The sequence below is a fragment of the Podarcis raffonei genome, chromosome 2 (genome assembly GCF_027172205.1).
Source record: "Podarcis raffonei isolate rPodRaf1 chromosome 2, rPodRaf1.pri, whole genome shotgun sequence".
NCBI classification, from domain to species: Eukaryota; Metazoa; Chordata; class Lepidosauria; order Squamata; family Lacertidae; genus Podarcis; species Podarcis raffonei.
Genome location: NC_070603.1, coordinates 123,903,988 through 123,928,958, shown reverse-complemented (window position 1 = coordinate 123,928,958; position 24,971 = coordinate 123,903,988). Strand labels below are relative to the sequence as shown.

Below are 24,971 nucleotides of genomic sequence, written 5' to 3'. Positions count from 1 at the left end.
TTTTTGTTTGAAGATTGGGGGAACATCTCATTCAATGGGATCAAATGCAATTTGAAAATCTGAGCAGAAGCATAATGTTCAACAAAAGCAACAAATACCCTCTTTGCCAGGCACAGGCAACCCTGGCCTTCCAGATGTTTTTGGGACTCCAACTCCCATGATCCCTAGCTAACAGGACCAGTGGTCAGGGATGATGGGAACTGTAGTCCTAAAACATCTGGAGGGCCGAGGTTTCCTATGGTTGCTCTTTGCTTTTAAACCTGTGAGATGAAACTGGCCGAAGCCAGGGTGTTTTTCCTGGGGGTCTAAACAAGAATGTCATTGCACGGAGACCTGTGATTTATTTCATTTACTTATTGGAAGTTTTCTGTATGTTTCTTCTCTTGATGAAAAGCAGTAATTACTTCGTCAAACAGCATGAGGGTGTTGAGGTTGCCAAGGTCCTGTTTGCTACTCCGGGTAAACAGGTCTTCCCCGGAATTGGGACGGATAAATTGTTCAGTGATTTTGGAGGTCAGATAAAACCCCCCCCCCCCAGAAAGTGTGGACCACGGTACACTCCCGCCACACATGAAAATAGGAATCCAAGACCTTCTGCATGCAAAGCAACTGCTTGACCACTGAGCTGCATGCCCCCAATAACAGAGCCTAACTTTGTCCATCAGCTCCAACTTTTTTTAAAAAGGTACACATTGTAGTGACACTGGACCACCCTTTAGTGTTGTCTTAAGTTACTGCTCTAAACTCCTTCCCAGGAGGAGGCTTTTCAGAAATTGGGGTGGGGGTCGTCTCTCACTACTGCTGCCAGGAATTGAACCAATGAATTTCTCACTCAATAAATCAGAATATAGCGCTTGCTGGGAATATAGAGCAGCTACCACAATTGACACACAGCCATTCCTTACCACCCCCTTTGTATTTTTTTTTAAAAATGATATTTATTAGAATTTCAGAAAGAGTTACAAAAGTAAAAAAGAAATAGAAAAAAGAAACAGAAAATACAAAACACAGAAAAAATACAAACAATTAAAAATAAATCCATCTTTCCATGTCTTGCCTTTCATTTACTTATTTCCCTGACCTCCTCACACCTCCCTTTTTTGTATTCCAGTTCAAATGGTTAATTCAGCAAATCCTTTCCCTTTTTGTTTTTATCTTAATTCTTTATCTTAATATATTATAGCTTTACATTTTCACCTGTTAACCATCCATTTTTACATACTCCTTTATAACATTGCTGCTAAAACCACTTAATTTCATTCCGACATCATTTTAACATTCATTAATTTTACAATGTTTCTGTAAATAGTCTTTAAATTTCTTCCAATCTTCTTCCACCGACTCTTCTCCCTGGTCTCGGATTCTGCCAGTCATTTCCGCCAATTCCATATAGTCCATCACCTTCATCTGCCATTCTTCCAGGGTCTTACCACCCCCTTTGTATGCATGAATCATGGAATTGTAGAGTTGGAAGGGACTGCTAGGGTCATCGTATTCATCCCCCTTAAATGCAGGAACCACATCTTAATAATCCCTGACAGATGGTCATTAAGACATTAAGACTGCACCTGGGACTTCCTTCTGCGTGCAAAGCATTGCATCTGAGGCCTTCTGCATGTGAAGCAACTGCTCTGTCACTGAGCTTCGCTCCCTCAAAGCAAAGCCTAACTTTGTCCATTGGCCCCCACTTTTTGAAAAAAGGTACGCATTGTAATGACACCAGACCGCCCCATACCCACTGGCATTTCTCCGAATAGAGACGTCCTATTCAACAGTAGGGTTCCCATATGTCTGGAATTTCTCAGACATTGAAATTGAAATACTTTATTGTCACTTGTACAACTTGTATACAGTGAGATTACACGAGCACCCCCCACTCAGCTCTTAGTCTTAATTCCCCTCATTTACTGACGCACACCCACCAAACCCGAAAGTCAGTTGCCCTGTTGTTATCTTTTCATTCAGCAACCTAACAGCCCACAGATAGAAGCTGTTCTTTTCCCTGTTGGTGCGACTAATCATGCTTCTATATGTTTTGCCTGAGGGCAGGAGATCAAGAAAATGCCAGCCAGGGTGTGAATCATCCCTGAGAATTTTCCTCACTCTCCTGAGGCAACGTTCTTCCACTGTTTCATCCAACGAATTCACAAGACAGCCCATAATATCTTGTGCTGTATTCACCACCCTCTGTAGGCACTTCCTATCAGTTGATGTCAAACCAGTATACCACACTGTGATGCAGTATGAAAGGACACTTTCTATTGTGGATTGGTAGAAGGTGATCATCAAATGTTGATTGACATACCCAGGATAGTTTAGTTGGAAGCAGTGGCTGGGTGAAAATCGGCAAAATGCCCCATGTCAGCAGTGCAATTTTTGCTGATTTTGCTAAAAGATAGCTCAAAAGCTGCATTATTATTATTTTTGTTGCAAAATAAGTTCAAAAAAATTGGGCTAAACTAAAGAAAAAGCTGGACTGGTTTTGTGTCCGGATTTTCCCTTTTTGAAATATGGCCACCTAATCATCATGGCTGGGACGCAGGACGCGCTGGGACGCGGGTGGCCCTGTGGGTAAAAGCCTCAGCGCCTAGGGCTTGCCGATTGAAAGGTCGGCGGTTCGAATCCCCGCGGCGGGGTGCGCTCCCGCTACTCGGTCCCAGCGCCTGCCAACCTAGCAGTTCGAAAGCACCACCGGGTGCAAGTAGATAAATAGGGACCGCTTACCAGCGGGAAGGTAAACGGCGTCCCGTGTGCTGCGCTGGCTCGCCAGATGCAGCTTGTCACGCTGGCCACGTGACCCGGAAGTGTCTCCGGACAGTGCTGGCCCCCGGCCTCTTGAGTGAGATGGGCGCACAACCCCAGAGTCTGTCAAGACTGGCCCGTACGGGCAGGGGTACCTTTACCTTTAATCATCATCATCATCATCATCATCATCTTCCAACATACATATATAAAAACATAATAAAGCATTAAACAGCTTCGCTATACAGGGCTGCCTTTCAGATGTTACTTATCTCTCTGGTTCAGGGGTCGCATAACTCCCTCCAAAATTTATCCAATGGATATAGGGACGTCCTATGGAAGACATTCCGGGATTAAATCAGAAACCAGGATGACTTCTGTAAACCCAGGAGTGTCGCTGGAAAACAAGGGCGGGGGGGTCTGGGCACCCTTTAATATCATTGTCAGTTGCTGCTCTGAACCCCTTCCACCCTCTTTTCCCCAGGGGGGGCCTTTTCAGAAATAAGGTGTGCGTGTCCTCTTTCGCTGCTGGGATTTAACCCGCGACTGTCTCACCAAATAAATGGCAATATAGAGTTTCTGTTTGCAGAAAGGGGGAGGCGGATCTCCTGCCACTCATCCCTCCCTCTGGGCCAATGAGCTCCGTTTCCTAGAGAGGCAGGAAGTGGGGGGGTTGAGGGGGAAAGTAGAGGCGAAGTTGGAGCGGGGGGGTCTCCATGCAGAACCCCGGAAGAGAAGCGGACTTGGAGAAGAGGAGAAAGAGGTGCTTCATATTTGGGGGTTATTTGGGGAGGGGGGGTGGGAGAAGGATTTGCTTTGCCTCTCCCTGAATCTACAAAGAGGGCGACTGGGAAAGGAGGCGGGAGGATTGGGCGGGGGGGTGTAGAAAGGAAAGCAGGGAGGGGCTCCGTCCTTTCCCTGTGGGAATCGGGGGCGGGGCGGAATGCAGGCCATCCTGTTGCAAAGTGGGGTCCCCCCCCCAAACAGGGTTTGCATTGCAAGATCTTCTCTGAAGCGCAGAGATCAAGCCAGCCTCCCATGGTGGGGGGAGGGGGGGCGAAGACACTTGAGACGATCCACAAAAGGGTGCCCCCCCCAGTGGAACTTAATTACAAAGGGATTTGCAGCCCCACCCTGTGCATGTTGACTCAGAAGTCAGTCCTTCTCCGTTCAAAGAGATAAGTAACATCTGAAAGGCAGCCCTGTATAGCGAAGCTGCTTAATGTTTTTGAACTTATTTTGCAAAAAAAAATAAAATGCAGTTTTTGAGCTATTTTGAACTATCTTTTAGCAAAGATAGTATACACACACACACACACCCCATAAATATGCATGTCAACCAAACCTTTTCTCCTGACCTTCAAGGTCTAATATATCTGCTTTTTCCAATATTATCCATTCTCTAAGCCAGCATAAGCCTCACAATATAATATAATCGTAAATCTGGCAGGGAGAAGCCGCCCCTATCTTTGGTATCCGTTAGTAATTTATATTTCATTGTGAATATTAATGCTGCCTGTGTAAATGTGTCCCACCCTAAATAAACCTGCCTTTCTGTAAACTGCCCTGAGACCTCAGGGTATAGGGCGGTATATAGATTCTAATAATAATAATAATAATAATAATAATAATAAATTTTTGCATTGTTATCCCTGTGTTGAAGTGCATCGTGGCAACAGCTGAGAGAGTCCCAGAAGTGGCCTGGTTTATGATTCCTCCTCCTCCTCCGTATTTTCCACTGGCAACGCAATGGTCTCTGATACACCCTCTGAACAGTCTCTTCTTAAAGATGGAGTGGAAAGAGGAGCCAGGCAGCTTCCTCAGGTAGGGAAAGAGCAACGGAAGCAGGGAAGAGGCACAGATGGGACCACCCAGCCTCCCTCTGTGTTGAGTGGGGATGATGGGGATCTAAGAGCAGCTCTGTCTTCTTCCTCTTCTTCTTCCAGGCCCTCTTGACCTTTGAGGAGGTGGCTGTGTTTTTCACGGAGGAGGAGTGGGCTCTGCTGGATACAGGCCAAAGAGCTCTGCACAAGGAAGTCATGGAGGAGAATTATGAGATGGTGGCCTCTTTAGGTAAGGGCAGATTTATCAAATCCCAAACTCTTGGCTGTTAGACGTTGGAGGTGTGAATCTGCTGTTTGAGCATGTTGTGTCTTCTTGTTTGGTGACCCCTCGTAGCCGAGTAAGATTGTCTTCCATGAACATGGTCTTACCAGTGTGTCCGTAAGGGACTGTGGAGTCCAATTCTGGATCCACACATCCTTCCACAGTGGGGACATAGGTTTCCAGGCAGGAGTTAATTACAGTGAGGGTTTGCCAAATGTACTTTCCTCTTAGTTTGTTTGTCCCTTTCGTCCGGAGTTTGTGTTTCTTCAAAGTCCATTACACCTTTGGTAAAGGATATTTTCCAACTGGAGCACTCTCAGGCCAGTGTTTCCCAATTTTCTGTGCTTATACTGCATTTCTTTAGATTTGGCTTGGGAGCATGTTTTAACCTCTTTCATTGTCCTTCGGTATTTCTCTTTCCATTCTTAAATTGGGAATAGAGTAATTGCTTTGGAAGATGATAATCAGGCATCCGAACAACATGACCAGCCCACCGAAGTTGATGTTGAAGATTGTAGTTTATAGCAATGCTGTACTTTTGTCAGTAGACAACTGTTCCTAAACTGATATTGTGGTATGAATTCCCCCCCAAAACCTATGTAGAATCTACAAGGAGAGTCACAGGCATGAGCCTTCCTGGTCCGTGTTATTTATTAGCTTTTAATGGGCCACCAAATACTTTGCTGTCTTTGTTTCACAAGATTAATATTTTTGAATATTTTTACAGCCACATATGACATAAACAACATTTCTGCTTTACTTATTCCATATAGCAGAGACTCTGATACTCAAGTCTGAGCTCATCTCCTCGCTTGGAACAGAAAAACACAGGGATGTTGTCCTGGACCAATTGAGAGGTACATACTTCTACTTTGCTGTGAGGCTGTACCTTTGTATGTCTCCTTTCAGTGTGTACAAATATAAAAAGATCCCATCTTCTCCAGCACCCTGGTGCAGGTTTAGGTGATGTGAACAGTTTCCTGGAATGTATCAGCCAGATATTACAGATCAGGGAGGAAGGAGAAAACTGAATACAGAGGCATAGCATTTTCACAGGAGGGGTAAGATGGAGAAAGTGTTTCCCTCCAGAGGTTGCTGCACTACAACTCCCATCAGCCCTGGTCATTAGACTTCTTTAGTTGGGTTGATGGTACTTAGAGTCCAACCACATCTGCAGGGCCATAGATGCCTCACCTCAGCATAGAAGTTTTCTCTTGGTGCTCAGTGTTACATGCGAGTTGAAGGTAGAACTGGATACTAAGGGTTCTGGAGATTATTTTCATATTTCCTTTCCTTTCCCAAAAATTTGCTTCATAGGAGAGGGAGGAAAGCTGGAGGTGTTAAAATAAGAGAAAGTGCTGATTGGTCTTGCTATATCTTAAGTTCTCTTGTTGTTTTTCTTGAATACTTAACAGTATCTCTCCCCCCCCCCTTTAAACCAGGTGATGGAGAAGGCAATCAGAATTTTGAGGGGCCATCTGTAAAGTACTTCAGCGTGAGTGAACACCTTAGCACACAACTACAAACTAATGCAGGGGAGAAACCCTTTAAATTTATGGAGTGTGGGAAGGGTTTCATTGAGAGTGGAGCTCTTACAAGACATCAACGAACTCACACAGGGGAGAACCCATTTCAATGTATGGACTGTAGGAAGAGCTTCAGGGATATGGGAAAACTTACAAGACATCAACGAACTCACACAGAGGAGAAACCATTTAAATGTATGGAGTGTGGGAAGGGTTTCATTGATAGAGGAGATCTTAAAGTACATCAACGAACTCACACAGGCGAGAAACCATTTAAATGTTTGGAATGTGGGAAGAGCTTCTGTCAGACTGGAGCTCTTGCAACACATCTACGAACTCACAAAGGCGAGAAACCATTTAAATGTATGGAGTGCGGAAGGAGTTTCAGTCAGAATGGAAACCTTACTATACATCAACGAACTCACACAGGCGAGAAACCATTTAAATGCTTGGAATGTGGGAAGAGCTTCTGTCAGAATGGAGCTCTTACAAAACATCAACGAACTCACACAGGCGAGAAACCATTTAAATGTTTGGAATGTGGGAAGAGCTTCTGTCAGACTGGAGCTCTTGCAACACATCTACGAACCCACAAAGGCGAGAAACCATTTAAATGTATGGAGTGCGGAAGGAGTTTCAGTCAGAATGGAAACCTTACTATGCATCAACGAACTCACACAGGCGAGAAACCATTTAAATGCTTGAAATGTGGGAAGAGCTTCCGTCAGAATGGAGCTCTTAATACACATCTACGAACTCACACAGGTGAGAAACCATATAAATGTTTGGAATGTGGGAAGAGATTCAGTTGGAATAGAGTTCTTACAAGACATCAACAAACACACAGGGGAGAAACCATTTAAATCTTTGTTGTGGGGAGGGTTTCAGTTAAGAGGAAAACTTACTGTGTGAGGCTGAAAAGGCGTTTTCCATAAACTCTGTATGAATAAAGTTTCTATGTTAGTATTAAGGGTGTTCTTTCAAAATAGTTGGTTTTGAGTTTCCCAGGGTATCAAACAACAGCATTGATGTAACATTTATATGTAACTAATGTAACATTTATATGTAATGAATGACACAATATTAATACTAATGTTCAGATATATAGTTAATTTCTTAAAGAATATATGTGGTTTAATGAAATGTCTTTATTAAATCATAGGAATAGTCAATCAGGGTTAGTCTGTGAGGACCACAAGTGATCTCATGGTATAATTGATGATATATTTAGTATGCTTAATGGTATGAATGGAGGATATGAATGGAGAAGTGTCTGAAGTGAGTGGGATCAGATGGCACTATGACTCTGAAGACAAGATAAATGATTAAATGGAAGATGAAGAATTATTGAGTTAGCCAGTGGACCAGGCGAAATCAGGATGGACAAAAATAATTGGGCAAAAATATGACATAAGCAGGATGACAGCATTTCTAGTGGAGATTAGAAAGTGCTTCCAGAGATATTTTAAACAACTATATACACAAGGGCCACAGAAAGAGACTGATATAGACCAGTTTTTAAGAACAAATGGATTACAAAAAAATTCTCAAGAAAATAAATTAATGCTGAATTATAAAATAACAGATCAGGAGGTGGAAGGTGCCATTCAAAATATGCAGTTGGGCAAATCTCCAGGGCCGGACGGTTTAACCTCAAAATACTATAGATCTCTGAAAGATTGGTTAATTCAACCACTAAAGGAGGTTTGTAATGAAATTTTGGAGGGGGGAAAAGCGCCAGAGTCGTGGAAAGAAGCTTACATCACACTTATACCGAAAACTGAGTCCGAAAAAACACAACTCAAGAACTACCGCCCCAAATCCCTACTTAATGTGGATTATAAAATTTTTGCAGATATTTTGGCTAAAAGACTGAAAAAAGTATTAGTTGAAGTGATACACAAAGACCAAGCTGGCTTTCCCCCGGGTAGACACTTGTCTGACAACACGAGAAATATAATTAAAATTTTAGAGAAGTTGCAAGTGAACATTAATACAAAAGCAGTTTTGATATTTGTTGATGCGGAGAAAGCTTTTGATAATATTTCTTGGAGTTTTATGAAGAAAAATCTTCACGGGATAGGGGTTGGTCAAGGTTTCAAAAATGGTATAGGTGCAATTTATTCAGAAGAAAAGGCGAAATTGATAGTTAACAACGTGGTGACAGAAGAATTTAAGATGGAGAAAGGGACACGACAAGGCTGCCCAATTTCCCCATTGCTTTTTATTTCGGTCCTGGAGGTTTTGCTAAACATGATTAGAAGGGAGCATCTGATTAAAGGTATTCAGGTCGGAGCTAAACAGTACAAACTTAAAGCGTTTGCAGATGACTTAGTATTGACATTACAGGAGCCAGAATCTAGTACTAAAAGAGTATTAGAATTGATTCAGGAATTTGGTCAAGTGGCAGGATTTAGGTTGAACAAGTTAAAGACTAAGGTTCTTGAGAAAAATTTAACACCAATTGAGAAAGAGAGGTTTCAGAAGGAGACGGGTTTAACATTGGTTAAGAAAGTAAAATACCTGGGGGTTAACATGACCGCTAAAAACTTAAATTTATTTAAAGATAACTACGAGAAATGTTGGTCAGAAGTGAAAAAGGATCTTGAAATATGGTCAAATTTGAAGCTTTCCTTGTTTGGTCGAATTGCCGTTATAAAGATGAATGTATTGCCAAGAATGTTATTTTTATTTCAATCATTGAAAATTTTGGACAAAATGGACTGTTTCAAGAAGTGGCAGAGAGATATTTCTAGATTTGTCTGGCAGGGCAAGAAGCCCAGAATAAAATTTTAAATATTAACTGATGCAAAGGATAGAGGTGGATTTGCCCTGCCAGACCTTAAACTTTATTATGAATCAGCAGCATTTTGCTGGTTGAAAGAATGGCTGTTCTTGAGAACACAGACATTTTGGATTTGGAAGGTTTCAATAACGTTTTTGGGTGGCTTGCATATCTGTGGTACTATTTCATAGAATCATAGAGTTGGAAGAGACCACAAGGGCCATCAAGTCCAACCCCCTGCCAAGCAGGAAACACCATCAGAGCACTCCTGACATATGGTTGTCAAGCCTCTGCTTAAAGACCTCCAAAGAAGGAGACTCCACCACACTCCTTGGCAGCAAATTCCACTGTCGAACAGCTCTTACTGTCAGGAAGTTCTTCCTAATGTTTAGGTGGAATCTTCTTTCTTGTAGTTTGGATCCATTGCTCCGTGTCCGCTTCTCTGGAGCAGCAGAAAACAACCTTTCTCCCTCCTCTATGTGACATCCTTTTATATATTTGAACATGGCTATCATATCACCCCTTAACCTCCTCTTCTCCAGGCTAAACATGCCTAGCTCCCTTAGCCGTTCCTCATAAGGCATCGTTTCCAGGCCTTTGACCATTTTGGTTGCCCTCCTGTGGACACATTCCAGTTTGTCAGTGTCCTTCTTGAACTGTGGTGCCCAGAACTATTTTTCAGAAATCCATGCTGACTATTGGTGAGCACAGCATTCCTTTCTAGGTGCTCACAGACTGTTTGCTTAAAGATCTGCTCCAGAATCTTCCCTGGTATTGATGTCAATAATTACTGGGCGGTAATTATTTAGGTCCTCTCTTTTCCCCTTTTTGAAAATAGAGACAACATTTGCCTTCCTCTAGTCTGCCGGGACTTCGCCTGTTCTCCAGGAATTCTCAAAGATGACTGCCAGTGGTTCTGAAATCACATCTGCCAGTTCTTTTAATACTCTTGGATGCAGTTCATCTGGCCCTGGAGTCTTGAATACATCTAAACTAGCCAAGTATTCTTGTACTATCTCCTTAGTTATTCTGGGCTGTGTTTCCTCTGCTGAATCATTTGTTCCAAATTCTTCAGGTTGGGCATTGTTTTCTTGATCGGAGAAGACTGAGGCAAAGAAGGCATTGAGGAGTTCAGTCCTTTCTGTGCCCCCTGTTTGCATTTCACCATCTTCTCCTCTGAGTGACCCCACTGTTTCTTTGTTCTTCCTTTTGCTACGGACATACCCATAAAAGCCTTTTTTGTTGCTTTAAACCTCTCTAGCAAGCCTGAGTTCATTCTGTGCTTTAGCTTTTCTGACTTTGTGTCTACATGTGCTGGCTATTTGTTTGAATTCCTCTTTGGTGGTTTCCCCCCTTTTCCATTTTTTGTACACATCCTTTTTTAATCTTAACTCAGTTAAAAGTTCTTTAGATAGCCACCCTGGCTTCTTTAGGCACCTTCCATGTTTCCGTCTCATTGGTATTGCCTGAAGTTGTGCTTTTACTATCTCCCTCTTAACAAACTCCCAGCCATCATGAACTCCCTTTCCTTTTAGTATTACTGTCCATGGGATCTCACCCAGCACTTCCCTAAGTTTTATGAAGTCGGCTTTCTTAAAGTCAAGAAATTGAGTCCTAGTATGCTTGGCTGCTCCTTTCCGCTGTGTAGTAAACTTCAGAAGAGCATGATCACTCGCGCCTAATGATCCTTCCACTTCTACCCCACTAACCAGGTCATCAACATTGATTAGGACCAGATCTAAAATGGCTGTTCCTCTTGTTGCTTCTCCCACTTTCTGGACAATGAAGTTGTCTGCAAGGCCAGTGAGGAATCTGTTTGACCTTATGCTCTTGGCTGAGTTTGACATCCAACAAATATCCGGGTAATTGAAGTCCCCCATTACTACTATCTCCCTTCCTTTTGCATGCTTGGCCATCAGTTCCAGGAAGGCATCATCTATGTCCTCCGTTTGGCTTGGGGATCTATAGTAAACTCCCACAATGAGGTCTCTGTTATTCTTCTCTCCCTTAATTTTGACCCAAATGCTCTCACTTTGGCTTGAGGTTCTAAATCTTGGATCTCTTCACAGGTATACACATCCCTGACATATAACGCCACTCCTCCTCCTTTCTTGTCTGGTCTGTTTCTCTGAAATAGATTGTATCCCTCCATTATTACATTCCAATCGTGGGACTTATCCCACCAGGTTTCAGTGACGCCTATTATGTCATTTAAGAGTTGGGCGACAGCCAAGGATGACTGAGCAGAGAGGAGTTATCTGCCTGGAGATATGGGACCCTGGATACAGCTTTACCATTGGTTGAGGTCTCACACAGGCAGGATGACTTATGACCTTACTGACTGGATAGTTTGTTGATCAGTGTGGTGTTCTGAGTTCTGAGAGTTTGTTAAGAGAGAGCTGGTTAAGATCTGTATCTGTTCCTGTATATAGTAACTTGTAGAGTCTGCTGTAAATAATAAACACATCTAAGTAACCAAGTTACCATTAGCAGCGTCTTGTCCCTGCTTTGTCCATCCTGCCTGCAACTGATTGCTTTCTGGAACTCTGCGTATGCTCTGCTAAGGTCTGGCTAAGGTCCTGCAACAGGTCAAAGTTGCAAAACACCAATAGGAACGGCATCTTAATAATCCCTGACAGATGGTCAGTAAGATATTAAGACTGCACCTGGGACTTCCTTCTGCATGCAAAGCATTGCATCTGAGGCCTTCTGCATGTGAAGCAACTGTTCTGCCACTGAGCTTTGCCCGCTCAAAGCAAAGCCCAAATTTGTCCATTGGCCCCCACTTTTTGAAAAGTACACATTGTAAAGACACCGGACCGCCCCATACCCACCGGAATTTCTCCAAATAGGGACGTCCTATTCAACAATAGGGTTTCCATATGTCTGGAATTTCTCAGACATACCCAGGATACTGTAGTTGGAAGCAGTGTCTGGGTGAAAATCGGAAAAATCTCCCATGTCGGCAGTGCCATTTTTGCTGGTTTTGCTAAAAGATAGCTCAAAAACTGCATTATATATTTTTTGCAAAATAAGTTCAAAAACATTAAATAGCTTCGCTATACAGGGCTGCCTTTCAGATGTTACTTATCTCTTTGGTTCAGGGGTCACATAACTCCCTCCAAAATTTATCCAATGGATATAGGGATGTCCTATGGAAAATAAGACTTTCCAGGATTAAATCAGAAACCAGGATGGCTTCTGTAAACCCAGGAGTGTCCCTGGAAAACAAGGGCGCTTGGCGGCACTCGGGGGGTCTGGGCACCCTATAATATTATTGTCAGTTGCTGCTCTGAACCCCTTCCACCCTCTTTCTCCCCGGGGGGGGGTGTTCAGAAGTAAGGTGTGCGTTTCCTCTTTCGCTGCTGGGGATTGAACCTGTGACCGTCTCACCAAATAAATGGCAATACAGAGCTTCTCTGCCACCCTAGGAAAACTGGTCTTCCCTGGAATTAGGACGGATAGATTGTTCAGTGATTTTGGAGGTCAGGTAAAAAAAACTTTCCCCCAGAAGGCGTGGACCAGGTACACTCCCACCAAATGTGAAAATAGGAATCCAAGACCCAGTGGCGTAGCGTGGGTTGTCAGCACCCGGGGCAAGGCAAGTAATTTGCGCCCCCTAACCTGTGGATTTGCGCCCCCTAAACCCCCAGATGTTGCGCCCGGTGCGGCCAGCCCCCCCTGCACCCCCCACGCTACGCCACTGCCGAGACCTTCTGCATGCAAAGCAACTGTTCTACCACTGAGCTGCCCCCCGCCCCCATAACAAAGCCTAAATTTATCCATCAGCTCCTGGTTTTTAGAAAAGGTACCTGTTGCAATGACACTTGGATCAGCCTTTAGGGTTGTCATAAATTACTGCTCTAAACCCCTTCCCGGGGGGGGGGCTTTTCAGAAATGGGGGTGCGGCCTTTCGCTGCCGCTCGCAGGAACTGAAGGCATTGATTCCTCACTAAATACTGTAAAAGGGAATATACCGTACAGTAGATATTACTGGCGGGCAAAGGGATTTCTGTTTGCAGGGAGGGGGAGGCGGATCTCCTGCCACTCCCCTCCCTCTGGGCCAATGAGCTCCGTTTAGTGGAGAGGCAGGAAGTGGGGGTTTTTTCTGAGGAGGAAAGTAGAGGCGAATTTGGAGGGGAGGGGTCTCCATGCACAACCCCGGAAGAGAAGCGGACTTGGAGAAGAGGAGAAAGAGGTGCCTCATATTTGGGGGTTATTTGGAGAGGGGGGTGGGAGAAGGATTTGCTTTGCCTCTTCCTGAATCTGCAAACAGGGCAGCTGGGAAAGGAGGCGGGAGGATTGGGGTGGGGGGCTGAAAGGAAAGCAGGGAGGGGCTCCGTCCTTTCCCTGTGGGAATAAGGGGGGGGCTGGATGCAGCCCATCCTGTTGCAAAGTGGAGTCCCCCTCCCCCAACAGGGTTTGCATTGCAAAATCTTCTCTGAAGCGCAGAGTTCAAGCCAGGCTCCCATGGTTGGGGGGGACTGTGGGGGGGGGGGCGAAGACACTTGAGAAGAACCAGAAACGGATGCCCCCCGTGCACCCTAACTACAAAGGGATTCGCAGCCCCACCTGTGCATGTTGACTCAGCAGTCAGTCCTTCTACGTTCAAAGGGGGGGGGCAGCCCCATTCCGCCTAGTGATGCTCCTCTCTGTTTAACACCCTCCATCTCCCTTCTCACTCCTGCCCCCCATCGCTCCCCCCAGGCTCTGCCTCCTGCGTCAGGGAGCCGGTCTGGGCGGGAGGGGGGCTGAGCTCCTCCAGGACCCTGACCTGCCCCCCCCCCGAAATCTGCTGCTGAAGCCCCTGCCTCAGTGGGGCGGAGATGGGGGGGCAAGTAGGGGAGAGGAAGTGGAAGCAGCTGGAGAACAGAGTCGCCTCCGGATTGGGAGAGAGGGGGAAGATTTCGAATTGAGTGGGGGGTGAGAGATGGACAATGTCAAGGGAAATCGGCCTCCGGAGCTTCCTGAGTAAGAAAGAGGCTGATGTGAGAAGGAAGGGGGAGGCCCCCCAGCTCCCCTTTCAGAAATCCTAGTCTGGCCGGCTGAGGTTGCTTTGGCACAAAGGAAAGAGCCTTGTTGGGTTTCCCATGTTGGGGGGGGGGTTGCTTTTGTGCTCCAAAACTGGAGGGAAGAGGCGCATTTTCCATTTCCTGAAGTATGAAAAAGCACCTTGTCTGTTTCCCCCCTGCTTGGCAAGGGAAATGGGCCCATGGATGACAGGATTTGAAACTGATCAAGGTCTCAGGAGCCCTTTAAAAAGCTTCAAGACAAAGACTGGAGGAATTAAAGAATTGCCCCCTCCCCAGCTGGACTTGGGGGAAAGGGGGAGGGGGAGGAAACTGATAACCACCACCACCCCTGCAGATTTTGATGCTCTTTCTTTCCAAAAAGAGGCTTCTCCAGACATCCTCTTGGGACTTTGTCGGAAAGGAGAATCAAAGCCCCCAGGGGTGGGAGATCTGGCCTGTCTTGCAGGATTGGCCCAGCGCAGAGGCGCTGAGGGACTTCCTCTGCCGGTGCTGCCAGCCTCGCTCCTGCCTGGCCTCGTCCCCTTCCAGGTTGCCAGGAGGGTCTTATAATACTGTAGGTGATCTAAAGCCCACCACCTGGGCAATGCTCACACCAGAACCCTGCAAGGTGGGCCAGGATTACTGCCAGTTTAGTGTTTGGAACAGAGACCTTTCTCCAGCCTGAGGGCCACATTCGCTGCTGAGCAGCCTTCCAGGGTCCACTTTCCATTGATGGGCAGGGCCAGAATTTGTGGAGCTATGGGGCTGACTCTGAGCTTTGTCCAGGGGATGCCTGCCTTCCAGGGATTTTTTCCTTTTTTTTAAAAAAAAAAAATATTTATTGCTTTTAAAGATTACAAAAAAGGAAAAGAAAAGAAGACAAAAGAGAAAAAACAAAAGAGAAAAAAAACCCAATACAAAACAATATATAGACAATACAAAACACAACCTAAACCCATAAACTAAACACATTAAACTAAACTAAACAAAACCCACTCCCTAACCCTAAATAAAACAAAAACAATTTAAAAACATGCATCATCCCTTTTCCATTCTCTATCTTTCATTCCCTTGTTTCCTCGACCTCCTCTCACCTCCCTTTTTGTATTCCACTTCTATTAATTTTTTCAGCAAATCCTTTCCATCTTTCTCCATTTTCTATCACATTGTAAATAACATATTTTTTAACCTTATTTTCCATTAAAACTAAAATACTTATATATGCTTAACTCCTTATAACATTTCTGCTAAGTCTATAAAATATCATTCCACCATTTTTCTATCACTCATTAGTTTTACCATATTTCTATATATAAACTTTAAATTTTTCAATCTTCTTCCACCATCTCCTCTCCCTGGTTTCGGATTCTGCCAGTCCTTTCCGTCAACTCCACATAGTCCATCAACCTGGAGATCTTATGTCCGAGGCTCTTAACTCTTTTCCAAGTCCCTTCTGCAGGTCTTCTTCAAATTCTTTAATGCTAAAGATCAAATCTCGGGGAGACTCCAACCTAACAATACTCCTTCCAGGGATTTTTTCCAGCCACACAAAAAACCCCCAGGAGGCAGCTGGGAAGCGTTGGAAAGAGGGTGCGGCGCTGGGGAAATTCCTGAGGGCCAGAGAGAGACCAGGGAGACCCAGTCTCACATCCCCATGCTCCGGGAGGATGCCTCATCCTGTACTTTCACACTGTGTAGGGAAGATAAAAGGCACACACACACACAAACACACACACACACACACATATGTTCCTAAGCGGAAGGACTAAGGGGCCATAAGCCACTAAACTTTGTATTTCTGTCTCCTAAACTACAATCTGAAGTGACGGACGTGTGGAGCCTCCTTTTATTGACGCAAATATGCAAACCAGGCAGATACATTTTGGGCTGTGACCTTTACACATCTTCCGATCCCGAGATCGTGGGGTGGTACAAGGTTATTTTGGCACCTGTTTCCACCGTGTCATTTTCCCCATGCACAGTGTATGACGAAGGAGACAAAAGGTCTCAGAGACAAAGGTTATAGACAGGACACTGCAGACTACTGAGACCGAAAAAGGTTAGACAGAGGGAACGATGTTCAGACAGCTGTGGCTTGCCTGGGGGGGGGGTGTGCCCCGCACCCCAAGGTCACGCGTGCAGGCAGACTGTGGCTGCCTGCTGGTGGGGAGTGTGCTCCCTCCGGACCCCACTCCGCGATCATCCCTCAACAATCCATGTTAGCGCATAGAGTGCTCTAAATATTTCCATCTGCTCCCCTTGGAGGGAGCTTCTGCACCCTGGTGCCCTCCAGATGTTGCTTTTCTTCCAACTGCAGCTTTAGGAGTTTCCCTTATTTTCTATACAGTATTCTAAATGTATCAAAGTGTCAGAAACTGGTTTCCTGGATGGCTGTTCGGGGGAAAGGAAAAGCGAGGTCTGCAGAGGTACTGACCGTAATGCTTTCTGCGAAGCTTCATTAAGAGTTTGGGATTTGATCCTAGAACTTTACAATCCGAAGCTGAAGGTTCCCTAAAGAATGAGGCAGCTTATAGTATTATAAAGTCCCTGTAGAAAGGATTACATCCTTCCAGTTCGCTGCCTTGTACTTCCTGGAAGGGACCCACAGGAGATCTGGTCCCTGGTTTACTTCCTTTAGTCTATAGTGTGTGTGTGTGTGTGTGTGTATGTATAATGGTGTGTGTGTGTGTATATACACACACACACACACACACACACATACCATAAATATGCATGTCAACCAAACCTTTTCTCCTGACCTTCAAGGTCTAATATATCTGCTTTTCCCAATATTATCCATTCTCTAAGTCAGCATAAGCAGGACGCCTCACAATATAATATAATCGTAAATCTGGCAGGGAGAAGCCGCCCCTATCTTTGGTATCCGTTGGTAATTTATATTTCATTGTGAATATTAATGCTGCCTGTGTAAATGTGTCCCACGCTAAATAAACCTGCCTTTCTTTAAACTGCCCTGAGACCTCAGGGTATAGGGCGGTATATAGATTCTAATAATAATAATAATAATAATAATAATAATAATAATAATAATAAATTTTTGCATTGTTATCCCTGTGTTGAAGTGCATCGTGGCAACAGCTGAGAGAGTCCCAGAAGTGGCCTGGTTTATGATTCCTCCTCCTCCTCCGTATTTTCCACTGGCAACGCAATGGTCTCTGATACACCCTCTGAACGGTCTCTTCTTAAAGATGGAGTGGAAAGAGGAGCCAGGCAGCTTCCTCAGGTAGGGAAAGGGCAACGGAAGCAGGGAGGAGGGAAGAGGCACAGATGGGACCACCCAGCTTCCCTCTGTGTTGAGTGGGGATGATGGGCATCTAAGAGAAGCTCTGTTTTCTTCCTCTTCTTCTTCTTCCAGGCCCTCTTGACCTTTGAGGAGGTGGCTGTGTTTTTCACGGAGGAGGAGTGGGCTCTGCTGGATCCTGGCCAAAGAGCTCTGCACAAGGAAGTCATGGAGGAGAATTATGAGATGGTGGCCTCTCTAGGTAAGGGCAGATTTTTATTCCTCCTGGCTGTTCGATGTTGGAGGTGTGAATCTGCTGTTTGAGCCATTTATTCATGTTGTGTCTTCTTCTTTGGCGATTCTTCGTAGCCGAGTAAGATTGTCTTCCATGAACACGGTCTTACCAGTGTGTCCGTAAGGGACTGCAGAGTCCAGTTCTGGATCCACACATCCTTCCACAGTGGGGACATAGGTTTCCAGGCAGGAGTTAATTACAGTGAGGGTTTGCCAAATGTACTTTCCTCTTAGTTTGTTTCTCCCTTTCGTCCGGAGTTTGTGTTTCTTCAAAGTCCATTACACCTTTGGTAAAGGATATTTTCCAACTGGAGCACTCTCAGGCCAGTGTTTCCCAATTTTCTGTGCTTATACTGCATTTCTTTAGATTTGGCTTGGGAGCATGTTTTAACCTCTTTCATTGTCCTTCGGTCTTTCTCTTTCCATTCTTAAATTGGGAATAGAGTAATTGCTTTGGAAGATGATAATCAGGCATCCGAACAACATGACCAGCCCACCGAAGTTGATGTTGAAGATTGTAGTTTATAGCAATGCTGTACTTTTGTCAGTAGACAACTGTTCCTAAACTGATATTGTGGTATGAATTCCCCCCCAAAACCTATGTAGAATCTACAAGGAGAGTCACAGGCATGAGCCTTCCTGGTCCGTGTTATTTATTAGCTTTTAATGGGCCACCAAATACTTTGCTGTCTTTGTTTCACAAGATTAATATTTTTGAATATTTTTACAGCCACATATGACATAAACAACATTTCTGCTTTCCTTATTCCACATAGCAGAGACTCTGATACTCAAGTCTGAGCTCATCTCCTCGCTTGGAACAGAAAAATACAGGGATGTTGTCCTGGACCAATTGAGAGGTACATACTTCCACTTTGCTGTGAGGCTGTACCTTTGTATGTCTCCTTTCAGTGTGTAGGAATACAAAAAGAGCCCTTTTGGATCAGAACGAGGGCCCATCTTCTCCAGCACCCTGGTGCAGGTTTAGGTGATGTGAACAGTTTCCTGGAATGTATCAGCCAGATATTACAGATCAGGGAGGAAGGAGAAAACTGAATACAGAGGCATAGCATTTTCACAGGAGGGGTAAGATGGAGCAAGTGTGTCCCTCCAGAGGTTGCTGCACTACAACTCCCATCAGCCCTGGTCATTGGACTTCTTTAGTTGGGTTGATGGTACTTAGAGTCCAACCACATCTGGAGGGCCATAGATGCCTCACCTCAGCATAGAAGTTTTCTCTTGGTGCTCAGTGTTACATGCGAGTTGATGGTAGAACTGGATACTAAGGGTTCTGGAGATTATTTTCAGATTTCCTTTCCTTTCCCAAAAATTTGGTTCATAAGAGAGGGAGGAAGGCTGGAGGTGTTAAAGTAAGAGAAAGTGCTGATTGGTCTTGCTGTATCTTAAGTTCTCTTGTTGTTTTTCTTGAATACTTAACAGTATCTCTCTCCACCCTTTAAACCAGGTGATGGAGAAGGCAATCAGAATTTTGAGGGGCCATCTGTAAAGTACTTCAGCGTGAGTGAACACCTTAGCACACAACTACAAACTAACGCAGGGGAGAAACCCTTTAAATTTATGGAGTGTGGGAAGGGTTTCATTGAGAGTGGAGCTCTTACAAGACATCAACGAACTCACACAGGGGAGAACCCATTTCAATGTATGGACTGTAGGAAGAGCTTCAGGGATATGGGAAAACTTACAAGACATCAACGAACTCACACAGAGGAGAAACCATTTAAATGTATGGAGTGTGGTAAGGGTTTCATTGGCAGTGGAGCTCTTAGAGTACATCAACGAATTCACACCGGGGAGAAACCATATAAATGTGTGGAGTGTGGAATGAGCTTCTATCATAGGGAATCCTTTAATATGCATCAGATAAATCACACAGGGGAGAAACCATTTAAATGTATGGAGTGTGGGAAGGTTTTCAGTCAAAGGGGAAAACTTACCGTACATCAACGGACTCACACAGGGGAGAGACCATTTCAATGTATGGAGTGTTTGAAGGGTTTCATTGACAGTGGAACTCTTACAAGACATCAACGAATTCATACTGGGGAGAAACCGTTTAAATGTGTGGAGTGTGGAATGAGCTTCCGTCATAGGGAAACGCTTAATGGGCATCAAAGAAATCACACAGGGGAGAAACCATTTCAATGTATGGAGTGTGGGAAGGTTTTCAGTCAAAGGAGAAAACTTACTGTACACCAACGGAATCACACAGGGGAGAAACCATTTCATTGTATGGAGTGCGGAATGAGCTTCAGTGAAAATGGAAGCCTTACCCAACATCAACGAACTCACACGGGGGAGAAACCATTTAAATGTATGGAATGTGGGAAGGGTTTCAGTCGGTGTTCACACCTTACTATTCATCGAAGAACTCACACAGGGGAGAAACCATATAAATGTTTGGAGTGTGGGAAGGGTTTCAGTGAAGGGGGGAGACTCATTGTGCACCGACAAAGTCACACAGGCGAGAAACCATTTAAATGTATGGAGTGCGGGAAGGGTTTCATTGAGAGAGCAGCTCTTACAAAACATCAACGAACTCACACAGGCGAGAAACCATTTAAATGTATAGAGTGTGGGAAGGGTTTCATTGATAGAGGAGCTCTTACAAAACATCAACGAACTCACACAGGCGAGAAACCATTTAAATGTTTGGAATGTGGGAAGAGCTTCTGTCAGACTGGAGCTCTTGCAACACATCTACGAACTCACAAAGGCGAGAAACCATTTAAATGTATGGAGTGCGGAAGGAGTTTCAGTCAGAATGGAAACCTTACTATACATCAACGAACTCACACAGGCGAGAAACCATTTAAATGCTTGGAATGTGGGAAGAGCTTCAGTCAGAATGGAGCTCTTACAACACATCTACGAACTCACACAGGTGAGAAACCATTTAAATGTTTGGAATGTGGGAAGAGCTTCAGTCAGAATGGAGGTCTTACAATACATCTACAAACTCACACAGGCGAGAAACCATATAAATGTTTGGAATGTGGGAAGAGATTCAGTTGGAATAGAGTTCTTACAAGACATCAACGAACTCACACAGTGGAGAAACCATTTAAATCTTTGGAGTGTGGGGAGGGTTTCAGTCAAGGGGAAAACTTACTGTGTGAGGCTGAAAAGGCGTTTTCCATAAACTCTGTATGAATAAAGTTTCTATGTTAGTATTACGGGTGTTCTTTCAAAATAGTTGGTTTTGAGTTTCCCAGGGTATCAAACAACAGCATTGATGTAACATTTATATGTAATGAATGACACAATATTAATACTAATGTTGAGATATATAGTTAATTTCTTAAAGAATATATGTGGTTTAGTGAAATGTCTTTATTAAATCATAGGAATAGTCAATCAGGGATAGTCTGTGAGGACCACAAGTGATCTCATGGTATAATTGATGATATATTTAGTATGCTTAATGGTATGAATGGAAGATATGAATGGAGAAGTGTCTGAAGTGAGTGGGATCAGATGGCACTATGACTCTGAAGGCAGAAGATAAAGAAATGATTAAATGGAAGATGAAGAATTATTGAGTTAGCCAGTGGACCAGGCGAAATCAGGATGGACAAAAATAATTGGGCAAAAATATGACATAAGCAGGATGACAGCATGTCTGGGTGAAGTAGGACAACCTGAAAACTAAAAATATGATTGATTGATTGATTGATGAATGAGTGATGAATGAATGAGTCCTTATTGCTTATTACTTGTTAATCAATAAAGATTGTTAATCTGAAGAGAATTGTATCATTTTGTCTTTCTTGAAAACACTATGATAAAGGTGAAAAGGGACTTAACACTGTTTTCGTGACAACTGTCCATCAACGGACTCACACAGGAAAAACCATATAAATGTTTGGAGTGTGGGAAGGGTTTCAGTCAAGGGGGAAAACTTACTGTACATCAACGGCCTCATGCGGGAGAAACCATATAAACGGAGTGTGGAGAGTGCTTCATTTGTAGTAGGAAACTCAATGTGTACTGGCAAAGTCACGTCGAGAGAAACCATTTAAATGTAAGAATTGTGGGAAGGGCTTCAGTGAAGGTAGAGAAAACTTACAAGACATCTACAAACTCATACAGGGGAGAAACCATTTAAATGTATTGATTGTGGGAAGGGTTTCATTCAGAATGGAACTCTTACAAGACATCAACGAACTCACATGGGTGAGAAACCATTTAAATGAATAGAGTGTGGGAAGTGCTTCAATTATAACGGAGTCATTAATAAACACCTATGGACTCTCACAGGGAAGAACCCATTTAGTTTTATGGAGTGTGCCAAGTTTTCCCCACTGAGTTCACTTTGTCCCTCATATCAACAAATTCATAAAGGGAAAAATCCATTGTAAATGCATGGAGTGTATTTGATGTTCTGATGTTTGTGTGGAAAGTTGTACATATATGTATTAAAGCAATGAAGGTAATGTCTCCTAATAGCAAGTATAATGAAAGAGATAATGTACCATTAGGTGTTGGTAGAACATAACTCTGGAGGGGTCATTTTGAGTGAACATGTGCTGAGAGTCACTTGATACCTGATCTTTGGCAGAGAGAGTTGGGAATGGAGAGTTGTGAAAAGTGGAGCACGACAGTGGTGTTTAGGAAGCAGGATTGGCTCTGGAATCATAGAAGTGTGGAGCTGAAAGGGACTCCAGGGTCTTCTAGTCCAGTTCCCTGTTATAAGAACAGCAGCACAAAACCCATTTTTCTAATTGCAGTAAAGGAACAATGAAAACACAGAAAGACTGGAAAGTAATCTTTAAAGCGCCCTATGTTTATATTTTATGAATTCATTTTTTTACAATACCTTCTCGTTCATGCCTACATTAATGGCAAAGTGGATAAAATCCCTGGTGGCAGCCGGAATAAAGGAGGTGCTGCGGGGAAGAACCAATCTGGGGAGGGAAGGTGGCACAGGGAAATGTGGGCATTGCCAGTGGTTTCAGGAGGACTGCCTGAGGGGAGCCTGAATGTGGGGTATAAAGCTGTCAGTCAAGTCCAACATTCTGAGAGGACTAACTGCCTCTATGTGGCAGGCAGTTTTGTCAGTTGGACAGTTGCTGCAAGGAGTGTTAACTGGTAACTGCTCGGATACAGCCTTCTCATGACTCACTACTATCTAGTATATAGTTTATCTGTTATGTAACCGAAGCCTGCCTTCAGGAACAACTCTGTAAACCTGAATGAATCTGATAGTAAAGTAGTTTATGTTAATATCATTCAGATTCATGTGTGCTTTCTTTAAGAGGGACAGAAAGGGATTATCAACCAGGAAGGTATGATTATAGATAGGACTCAAACCAGTTAGCAACCCGCTTGTCGCTGCATAAACTCAAACAGGGGCTCGTTTAAACTCTGCTAAATTATATAAACATTCCCACACTGAAGGGCCTTGCCCTGCCTCTTTCCACCTGGCTTGGGACAGGCTTCATAACGGCTGTGGCTGCCACTCAGCAGAGAACACCCCTCTTTTTAATTGGTTTTAAATTATATTTTATCTGTGGCTTTTTAAATGGTGGGGATGGTGTTTTAAGTTTTGGTTTGTGGTTTGGTTTTTGCTTGGTTTTTTTAAAAAAAATAATATTTATTACTTTTCCAACAATTTAAACACTACAAAAAAAATGAACAATACAATACAATACAATACAAAAACACTACATAACACTGACACATTAAACTAACAAAACAAAACAAAAACAGTTTAAAACACATCAAACAATTTCAATATCTTATCTTTCATTCACTTATTTCAACGACCTCCTCACACCTCCCTTTTTGTATTCCACTTCTATTAATTGTTTCAGCAATTCCTTTCCATCTTCCTCTGTTTTCTATCCTATAATTATCTTAACATATTCTAACCTTATTTTTTCCTTTAACACTCTATTAATCTATTTATACTTAATTCCTTATAACATTTCTACTAAAGCCATATAACTTCATTCCAACATTTTTTTAACATTCATTAATTTTACAATATTTCTGTAAATAGTCTTTAAACTTTTTCCAGTCTTCTTCCACCGACTCTTCTCCCTGGTCTCGGATTCTGCCAGTCATTTCCGCCAGTTCCATTTAGTCCATCAACTTCATCTGCCATTCTTCCCGGGTGGGTAAATCTTGTGTCTTCCAATACTTCGCGATGAGTATTTTTGCTGCTGTTGTTGCATACATTAAAAAAGTTCTATCCTTCTTTGGCACCAATTGGCCGACCATGCCCAGGAGAAAGGCCTCTGGTTTCTTCAGGAAGGTATATTTGAATACCTTTTTCATTTCGTTATAAATCATCTCCCAGAATGTCTTAATCCTTGGGCATGTCCACCAAAGGTGAAAGAATGTACCTTCAGTCTCATTACATTTCCAACATTTATTGTCGGGCAAATAGTAAATTTTTGCAAGTTTGACTGGTGTCATGTACCACCTATAAATCATTTTCATTAAGTTTTCTCTTAGGGCATTACATGCCGTGAATTTCATACCTGTGGTCCATAACTGTTCCCAGTCAGCCATCATTATGTTATGTCCAACGTCTTATGCCCATTTAATCATAGCTGATTTCACCATTTCATCCTGAGTGTTCCATTTCAACAGCAAGTTATACATTCTTGACAAATGCTTGATTTTGGAATCTAACAATTCTGTTTCCAATTTTGATTTTTCCATCTGGAAACCAACTTTTTTGTCCAAATTAAATGCCTCCATTATTTGGTAATAATGGAGCCAATCTCGCACTTTGTTTTTCAATTTTTTAAAGCTCTGCAATTTTATTCTGTCTCCATCTTGTTCCAGAATTTCCCAATATTTCGGCCATTTGGCCTCCATATTGAGTTTTTTCTGTGCCTTCACTTCCATTGGTGACAACCATCTTGGGGTTTTCTTTTCTAACAAATCCTTATATCTTATCCAAACATTAAACAATGCTTTTCTAACAATATGATTTTTAAACGCTTTATGTGCTTTTACCTTATCGTACCACAAATATGCATGCCAGCCAAATGCATTATTGAAGTCTTCTAGATCCAACACGTCGGTATTTTCAAGAAGCAGCCATTCTCTCAGCCAGCAAAAAGCAGCTGATTCATAATAAAGTTTAAGGTCTGGCAGGGCAAATCCACCTCTTTCTTTGGCATCAGTTAATATCTTAAATTTTATTCGAGGCTTCTTGCCCTGCCAAACAAATCTGGAAATATCTTTCTGCCACTTCTTGAAACAGTCCATCTTATCCAAAATTTGCAATG

General features: G+C 43.3%; 2 protein-coding genes and 1 pseudogene across 7 annotated transcripts; all 3 read left to right on the top strand.

Annotated features, from left to right (window-relative positions):
• Positions 1 to 3,449: 3,449 nt before the first annotated feature.
• Positions 3,450 to 7,551, top strand: LOC128409422 (zinc finger protein 239-like). 3 transcript variants are annotated; one of them, XM_053379906.1, is made up of 5 exons: positions 3,450 to 3,505; positions 4,406 to 4,566; positions 4,689 to 4,815; positions 5,625 to 5,705; positions 6,291 to 7,551. In XM_053379906.1, the coding sequence occupies exons 2-5, from the start codon at positions 4,492 to 4,494 to the stop codon at positions 7,235 to 7,237; spliced, it is 1,230 nt and encodes a 409-aa protein (XP_053235881.1). In that variant the 5' UTR covers positions 3,450 to 3,505; positions 4,406 to 4,491; the 3' UTR covers positions 7,238 to 7,551. The 3 variants fall into 3 exon arrangements, with proteins under 3 accessions (XP_053235881.1, XP_053235880.1, XP_053235882.1); XM_053379905.1 differs by having other exon boundaries at positions 5,622 to 5,705; XM_053379907.1 differs by lacking the exon at positions 5,625 to 5,705.
• Positions 7,552 to 13,274: 5,723 nt separating this feature from the next.
• Positions 13,275 to 22,164, top strand: LOC128409356 (gastrula zinc finger protein XlCGF57.1-like). Of its 4 annotated transcripts, XM_053379740.1 has the most exons (6): positions 13,339 to 13,357; positions 16,519 to 16,597; positions 17,255 to 17,415; positions 17,548 to 17,674; positions 18,483 to 18,566; positions 19,172 to 22,164. In XM_053379740.1, the coding sequence occupies exons 3-6, from the start codon at positions 17,341 to 17,343 to the stop codon at positions 20,875 to 20,877; spliced, it is 1,992 nt and encodes a 663-aa protein (XP_053235715.1). In that variant the 5' UTR covers positions 13,339 to 13,357; positions 16,519 to 16,597; positions 17,255 to 17,340; the 3' UTR covers positions 20,878 to 22,164. The 4 variants fall into 4 exon arrangements, with proteins under 4 accessions (XP_053235716.1, XP_053235715.1, XP_053235717.1 ...); XM_053379741.1 differs by lacking the exon at positions 16,519 to 16,597 and having other exon boundaries at positions 13,275 to 13,357; XM_053379742.1 differs by lacking the exon at positions 13,339 to 13,357 and having other exon boundaries at positions 15,824 to 16,597; positions 18,486 to 18,566.
• The window catches only part of LOC128409371 (gastrula zinc finger protein XlCGF57.1-like), a 50,286-nt pseudogene continuing 38,604 nt past the window's right edge, over positions 13,290 to 24,971 (top strand).